The 7,975-nt window shown below is 43.3% G+C and overlaps 2 protein-coding genes across 2 annotated transcripts; both read right to left on the reverse strand.

The window, feature by feature from the left end:
- Window positions 1–11: 11 nt before the first annotated feature.
- Window positions 12–3,443, reverse strand: fastkd3 (FAST kinase domains 3). Its single transcript, XM_084702712.1, has 7 exons — window positions 3,353–3,443; window positions 1,353–2,831; window positions 1,145–1,230; window positions 876–1,050; window positions 721–790; window positions 504–618; window positions 12–186 (listed from the first exon to the last, which is right to left on the reverse strand). The coding sequence occupies exons 2-7, from the start codon at window positions 2,797–2,799 to the stop codon at window positions 88–90; spliced, it is 1,992 nt and encodes a 663-aa protein (XP_084558838.1). The 5' UTR covers window positions 2,800–2,831; window positions 3,353–3,443; the 3' UTR covers window positions 12–87.
- A 476-nt stretch (window positions 3,444–3,919) lies between these two features.
- myl12.1 (myosin, light chain 12, genome duplicate 1) lies at window positions 3,920–6,637 on the reverse strand. The gene is made up of 4 exons (XM_084702813.1): window positions 6,554–6,637; window positions 5,190–5,400; window positions 4,591–4,752; window positions 3,920–4,380 (listed from the first exon to the last, which is right to left on the reverse strand). The coding sequence occupies exons 2-4, from the start codon at window positions 5,371–5,373 to the stop codon at window positions 4,208–4,210; spliced, it is 519 nt and encodes a 172-aa protein (XP_084558939.1). The 5' UTR covers window positions 5,374–5,400; window positions 6,554–6,637; the 3' UTR covers window positions 3,920–4,207.
- Between the last annotated feature and the right edge of the window lie 1,338 nt (window positions 6,638–7,975).

Below are 7,975 nucleotides of genomic sequence, written 5' to 3' on the forward strand. Positions count from 1 at the left end.
TTCCACCAGCACACTTTAGCATGATAAGTTTATTTTGCTTTCGTAAATGTATTGCTGATACACTCAAACAAGGAATATATCATAGTATCACCAACTTAGCCTGTAACTGTGAGGGAATATCTTTTTGTGGAGATACTGAACTATCTCAGTATGGTTTTGCAGCTTCTCAAATTCATAGTAAGGAATCTGGAAAAGAAGGAGATGAGAATCATTAGTATGTCATGGCAGAACAAACCTGACTCTCCACTTCACTTGCACATTTGTCAACAAAGAACAGACAAAGCCATCATACCAGACAGAAGAAATCAAAAGGAATACTGACAGCAACTGGCAAACAGAACACTGGTGACAATGAACAGCAAGGACACTGAAACGGAACATTGGCAATCACAAGGTGCCAGATGCAACACTCAGGCAAGCACATCTGTAGTCAAAGCACTCTTTTTCATCAGACTAAACATGCTTCAGTTATGGATACCGGGGCTGCATCATAGGTTGCTAACCTGAACAACTTTATATCCCAGGAGTCTAAGATGCCTCTGTTTAATGGCCTCTTTTCCAAGAAGCTGCCTTGCATTTGAAGCGAACCGTTTGTGCCCATCGATACAAATCGCAATCCTGGAAGCATAGATAAAACATAAAAGAAACATTCAAGCATTAACACTGCGGCACACAAACAATTAATGGCCTTATATTCTAGAAGAATGAACATGTCCGTACCTCTTGTATACGTCATCTATGTGACTAGCAGGTAAAACATATCCTTCCTCATCAAGCTTTAATTCCACATCTATAACAAGATGGGAAACATCAGGCAACATGTCTAGCAAGTAACATGAAACCATATTGAATGACAGGCATTTTGTCTGTACTACCTATGGTGTAACGGTAAGGAGTGAGGACTTTAGATGCAAAGTATGCACGACACCCGAGTAGGTCCACAAGGCCATTCTTGACATAGTTATAGAGTTGACTGTCCACCTGAGTCTCCAGGGACCGCCCAGTGGTGAGAAATGACTTGACCCGGTACTTGGGAGGGAGCCTAGGACCCTAAGGAGATATAAAAAGGTATTGAGGGAGTCAAACTCAACAGTTCCAAAACAATATTGTTAATGTTGACAGGTGTTTAACTCATGTTACCTACCTCATAGAAGGGACACTCGAGCTTCAGGGACATATAGAGCTGAGTAAGTTGTCCCAAAACAATGCGGTCCATACCTTCGTCTTTGACTGGAAAACATGGAGCAAGCACAGGTATTTCACACATTGTGACATCTGTACAATGTCAAAACTCAAGAAGGAATCTCCATAGCATTATTTTGAAGTTCTAGATGTACTGTAAGCTCATTTACCATGTAGTTGCTGGAGGAAGTATTTGTTGAAGACCTTGGAGACAAAGTTGACAGGGTATCTCTCCACCAGGATGCAGGTGTGGAGCAGGTTGAGGAGGGTCCTGGGCTGAAAGTGGGAAAAGCGCCTGTGCAGGATGGCCTCCACTTTCCTGAACAACTGGCCAGCGTTTGGTGGGAGGTAGCCCAGCTTACCGAATGGCATGATCTGATGGGCCACCTGGCTGGTGGTGTAGTCATCTGCTCGGTACACAAAGCTCTCAGCCACGGCATCAAACACAGGCAGTGACAAGATGTTCCGTCGCCCAAAATACTGCATCACCTTGGAGACCGTCTCAGGGTGTGAGGTGAAGGCCATGCTGGGCACGTACCTCTCCATGGCTTCCACAAAGTAGTGATCGCTGTGACCAAAGTGCATAAGAGCCCCAAGGACTACGGTCAACTCCTCATCCCTGAAATTGGGAACATGCCTTACGGCCTGCTTGCACAGGCTGATCACCAGGGGCATGGCCTGGGTCTGGTTCAGTACCACCAGAGCACCCATCACCCTGCTGACTGCAGGTGGGTCCATAAGGTAGGCGATTGACATGGCATGCAGATGCATTGCATGGAGGAGACCCTGATACTGTCCCTCCTTACCAACCCCGCCCTGCAAAAGTCCATAGACAGCAGTGAGCTCTGCTAGGCTCCACTGGCCAGGCTCCTGCTTCTTGACCTGCTCCATCACTTGCTCCAGCATCCCACAGCTAGGGCCCTCCAGGGCCAGCATGGCCTGCCCTAGGGTGCACAGCTGGCCAACACTCATCTGTCCTTTGTCCAGCCTCTCCTGGCTCTCAGACACCAGCCGCACCACCAGTGTGCTCCAGGGGTCCAGGTAGAGGCGTGTGCAGCCAAGCAGGGCTGACACCAGCCCAGCGTCCGTCAGACGGCATGAGTCCTGCTCCAACTGGTAGCACAGGGCCCTGAGAGTGTCCTGCTCCAGAACCGAGGGGTCCTTCAGGCAGTGGGTGTCCTTCTCCAGGTCAGCTACTCTGTGCAGCACTGCAGCTGCCATGTTGTCAGACATGATCTCCATGGCACCAAGCAGACGGAAGACCTGCCGGGATGATGAGCAGCTGTCCAGCCGCACTTGGAAGGCCTGCTCATCGGCAGGGGCGAGCCCGTGGAGCTGGCTCAGACAAAACCGGAGGGCTGAGTCTTTGTGGAGGCCCACAGACCCAGTGTTGAAGAATGACGGGTCCCTGATGATTGTGGACAGGCTCATCCTCCCCAAGTTTGGCTGGAGCTTCTTACAGCCATGTCTCTGGATGCAGCGACCAGCTGAGGTCCAAAGGCAGGCCACACAGAGGCGCTCCCGGGTCCTGCACTGGGCACTCTGTCCCAGATCAGAGCAGAGGAGTTTCCCCGTCTGTCCCAGCAGCTGAAGCCTCCGGATCACCTTTAAAGCCATGGCATGGGCCCAGGACTTCCAACCCAACGGACCTGTAGTAGCAACTAACTGAGTACATTCATGTTCCAAACATGTAGACTTTAAACAATTTCATACTATCGCCATAAATAATTATCCTACCCAACATACAGGTCAGAAGAAATCTGCAATCATCAAAAATGACGTAAGAACTAATCATGTTCCCAACATTAAGATATTTAACCTTCAGAGTGGTTATCAAATGACAGCGCTAGAGTAACATAACTAAAATTAGCTAAACACCATGTGGATAAGTAATTGAAACCACCCGAGAAACCGCTCACTGAAGAAATTCGGTGGAACCGACTTGCTGATAAAGAACAAGTGCAGAACATGCAACATAAATGTAATTTGCCCTTGTGTGGCTAGCGGGTTTGCTAGCAGTTTGAGGTTAGCTAGCTATCTTTCAACTTACAAAAGAGCAGCAGTTAATTCGTTGGTCAGTTTGCTTTAACGCAATGCATGTAACGTTTGCCATCAATTGTTAAACTTTAATTTAATAAAAAACTCTAGTCGAGATGTGGAAATAGCTTACCGTTCAAGACATAAATCCAGTTGAAACAATGCCGAAAGCCGAAACCAACTCAACGTGGTTCCGTAAGTAAGGTGCTATCATGATTGGCTGTACTGAAAATACGTACTAAGTGACGTATAGTGTTTCATAAAGCTTCGTATGTCCACTAGGTGACAACATCGTACCAAGGTTGAATCTATCGTAAAGTCATGTTCAGGTTCAATGTTGCCTTGTTCTATCGGACATTATGTTTGCTTGAGTAAATACTCCAGTCCTAAAGCATATATAATACATATTTTATTCCACATTATTTCCTGTAGAGCACTTACAATGCAGCAAAGGAACACATCTTGCCATTCCAAACGATCTAAAAGAAATTACGGCTGTGATAGGGAAGGACGTGCTAGGCCTTATAGTTGACTTTTACAGTAGTTCCCTCTTTAAATCAAGCCCCTACATGTTGGAACATAACTCAAAACTAGTCAGTTGCAGGAAAAAACAAGATGCTTTCTGACCATAAAGAAGCCTTGAGACAGAAGAGGGTTTATTTTAACTGTTTTATACAGAGCAATGAATAAGGGGCAAATACAAGTTGATATAGTACTTTATTTAAAAAGTTTATATTTATTATAAAATGTAAAAATTCAGCTAAACCAGGCCATTTGAATAGATGGTGTTCCACAGTTGCACGTCCACTTTCAAAATCTTTGAATCATGGACCAGCACATTACTACATCTGTCTTGTAACTTAACAGTCGCATTTGCCTTGTTTAACATTGGGTGGGGGTTGGGGGCTTAGAGACAGACATGCAGCACGATGATTTAGCCGAGGTGAAGGAGGTGGAGAGAGCGTGGAAACTATACGATGTGGCCGTCTTAATCGTCCTTATCCTTGGCACCATGTTTCAGGATGCGTGTGAACTCCACATAGTTGAAGTTGCTCTTCTTGTCAATGGGTGCCTCTCTGAAGAGCTCGTCCACCTCTTCGTCTGTGAAGCGGTCTCCCATCGTGGTCAACAGCTCTCTGAGGTAATCCTCCTGGATGAAACCTGAGGGGAGGGACAAGGCCACCTCAGATGACTACAGCTCCTCCAATCAATCATCCCCCTGACAATGCAGTATAATTCCAATTTTAATTTGTAAAAACATTTGACACTTCTTGATAATTAATTTTAGCCTTAATATGTTAAGATCTAAGATCCTGCACATCAATTGTATTCCAAAAGTACAGAGACAGAAAGAGAGATATCTTTCCTTACCAGTGCCTTCCTCATCAAAGCAGGCAAAAGCATTTCTGATAACATCCTCTGGGTCTGTGCCGTTGAGTTTCTCTCCAAACATGGTGAGGAACATAGTGAAGTTGATGGGCCCTGGGGCTTCAGTCATCATGGCCTCCAGGTAATCTTCAGTTGGGTTTTTCCCTGGAAAAAAATAAACAATCACGGTTATTGTAACAACAGATCAGTTTGGATTAAAAAAGGTACGCAAAACATGGGTTCACAATTAACACTAGAAAGACATTTGATGTTATAGACAACAGAACAGGTTGGGTTAAATGCAATATCTATTGTGTGAATGTTCCTCCCTTCTGACTCTAAATACCATCTGGGGACCACACCTTCCAGCCTGAGGAAATACCATACATGAAAGCCCAATCCCTGTCTACAACACAGATGGGAGTCTGTGGCTTCTCCAGATCAAATGGGTCGCATAAACAAGATGTCAAGCACTGGTCATTTTACACAGGATCACAACAGTAGTACAAAATCTCAAGCAGAAAGCAGGCCAGCAGTGTTTTTGAGTATAAACCAAAGTTGGCCAGTATCTGCCCAAGTCAGGAGCTTTAAATGATGCTTACCCAATGAGGCCAGCATGTCGTGCAGATCCTCTTTGTCAACAAACCCATCACGGTTCTGGTCAATCATGTTGAAAGCCTCCTTGAACTCCTGGATCTGAGACTGGTCAAACATGGCGAACACATTGGAGGTAGCACGCTGGGGGCGCTTCTTGGTGGTCTTTCCCTTTGCCCTTTTGCTCGACATGTTGGCGGCTTTTGTATTTTTTTTTATCTGTGAGGGTAAAACAGATTAAGCCTACATGTACAAAGTAACACCTAACATTTTAAAATTCATTTCTTCATATAAAAACACATCCACACCAAGAAAGTATACTAAATTGTTAATCATAAAATCAAAAACCAATTCATAAGGGATATTGTAACTCATGGGATTCTGTAACACAACATGACCACACAAAATAGATCATGCAATTACCCCAAATAAGATCCAACCAGTAATGCCCAGCTCTCTGGCTTTGGCAAGTTAATCTAATTCTGAAGCAATGATTCCCCAAGTGGGGTGTCCCTCACTGTGCTATAAATGGACATGTTCTGCAGCTTCTAAGATTGTTCTAGTTGTTCCTTTAGTACTGCAGAGGAAAAACTAGTGATGTGAGGACATATTGCCTTTTCAGGCAAGACCACCCAAGACCTCCTGTACACAGACTGGTCGCTCTGCCTTCTACCCTCTGGCATTTACCGACTGACGGAACAAAATGTAGACTTAGACTAACTTGAATAGCCATCTTCAATATTTTGCACCGTTGATCCACTATTTTGGCAACAAAATACAACAACAGACGTGTTCCGTTAGGTACCGTATTAGTCATACGGTCAAACATTAGTTTCCAAGTCTTAAATGGTTGACTCTTTAATATGTAGTTTTAATAAATGTTTGTCTGTATTCGTGTTCAGAAAGGCACCAAATAATTGTGACGTTTCCCCGTTTGAGGCCTATTTTAGTGCTAGCAAGATAGCTTGCTGGAAATAAAATGGTATATTGCCGTGCTGGTACTAGCTAGCTAACATTTGTCAGTGTGCCAGGGCTAGCTTACAAAATAGCCGTTAGCTGTATATATTTATCTAGAAAGTTAACTAAATAAACCACGTTAAATGTAGTCTAAACTAACAACTATCTACCATTTAAAACAATAAACGTTATATACCAAGACAGCGGGGAGCTACAGTAGCTAGCCAATTTGCTATTTTAGCTGTCGGCTAGTGAGACTACAGTCAAATTAGTCCGTTTGTGATACAAACTAGCAACAAGAATTTCTATGAATCTTCTCAATCAATGTGCAATACCATACTGATTAAACAGGGAATTTCCAAGATTTTCTTCTTTCCCAACATACATTTATAATAGTGTAAATACGTAGCCTTACCTGACGAAAAGAAAGAATAGCCTACTAGTCTGTGCTGTGCTCCGTCTCAACCACCGCCCTAACTTCCTGACGATTAAGTTGGTTCCGGACAGGAAATGTGGATCATACCAACTTGTTCAAATAGGGACCACTTCCAACATAAAACGTAGTAAATACTGCATCATTATTAAATATACGTCATAGTGTATTTTTAGTATTAAATTCGTTTTTATAAAAGATTGACAGTCATATGTGCTTAAGAGTGTGCAATTACGACCTTATACATTAAAACTGTCTGTTCATACACCCCCAGAGAGTCAATGTGGCTTTCCCAAAACAACCATTCCCTCACAATCTTGCCTGCGTCTACATTCTTGAGTATGTCCTTTTAAGGAGAGAAGGAATGTGTCTTCCTGTGTTTGGGATGTGTAATCATTAGTAAGATTGGGTTTATCTCAGGTTTAACTACGATGTAATTGTGGTATTGCGGCAGTATTTGAGTACCCCATTCGACATAGTTCTTCCGCAAGTAACTTAAACAAGGAAGGAGAAAGTGGCATTAAAGGATTAACTTTTTTAAATTAGATATGAAATTGAAACTTCACATTCTAACACAGTGTACATATGCATATAGTACAATACATGAAGGACAAAAGTTTACTGTGTGGATAATAATAGATGCATGTGGGGTACATGACATGGCAACCCCATTTGGGTCAGAGAACAGTTGGTACCCCAGTGCCACTTGGGAGAAAGCTTAATGGAGATGATCCCAAGCAAGAGAGCCCAGTGGAATATATGAGTCACTGGTTAAAATGGGAAACTTCAGTAACCTGGTTTGTTGTTGATCACAGACCCCTCATGAAACAATTCATCCAAGCCACATGAACATTCTCATTAAAGGGTAAAAAGCTTACAGTGTATTGCGCAAACATGAGGCACTGGCATTTAAACATTCACAGAGGCCTTTAAAATGTATAATAAATCCTTGGTGTTACAGCAATTGTTTACAGTTCTTCTAGACATGATGCCAGTATTTAATACATTTCCTGGAAGATGTTAACCAACATTTATCATAGCAAGTTCAGATGACAGGACCCAGGTCTCAGCAGCAAAACAAGGCATTTCACAGATGGAGACGGAAACATCGAACCCAACAGTTTACCCAAGGGTGGTAATGAATTCCCCCTGTGATCTCAACACAGATCACTGTACCTAGCCTTATTAAGTGCTGGTGAGACTATTTAGAGAAGACCCTTTTTTCTCCAAAGAAGGGTGGGGTTGTCATTTGAAAACACCCGAGTACAACCTAGAGAGAGAACTTGGTTAACCAGATTGACTGCTGGTTTCTCACATTGTTTGACTATGAGCTCTTGAGATCCAGTGGGTCTTACAGGATATCAAGATGTTAGGTTGATATGTTCTCTGTGTTTACAGAGGACT

The sequence above is a fragment of the Hypomesus nipponensis genome, chromosome 8, assembly GCF_054491055.1.
Source record: "Hypomesus nipponensis isolate SF chromosome 8, ASM5449105v1, whole genome shotgun sequence".
Taxonomy (NCBI): Eukaryota; Metazoa; Chordata; class Actinopteri; order Osmeriformes; family Osmeridae; genus Hypomesus; species Hypomesus nipponensis.

Bases quoted from the DNA above. Each gene is read 5' to 3' on its own strand.
- fastkd3 (XM_084702712.1), bottom strand. From the start codon at position 2,799: ATGGCTTTAAAGGTGATCCGGAGGCTTCAGCTGCTGGGACAGACGGGG. The intron at 791-875 runs GTAGTACAGACA...ATCTTGTTATAG, and splicing joins TCCTTACCGTTACACCATAG to ATGTGGAATTAAAGCTTGAT. The intron at 187-503 runs GTTAGCAACCTA...CTTCTTTTCCAG, and splicing joins TGGGATATAAAGTTGTTCAG to ATTCCTTACTATGAATTTGA.
- myl12.1 (XM_084702813.1), bottom strand. From the start codon at position 5,373: ATGTCGAGCAAAAGGGCAAAGGGAAAGACCACCAAGAAGCGCCCCCAG. The intron at 4,753-5,189 runs GTAAGCATCATT...ATTTTTTTCCAG, and splicing joins CGACATGCTGGCCTCATTGG to GGAAAAACCCAACTGAAGAT. The intron at 4,381-4,590 runs GTAAGGAAAGAT...CCCTCCCCTCAG, and splicing joins CTTTGATGAGGAAGGCACTG to GTTTCATCCAGGAGGATTAC.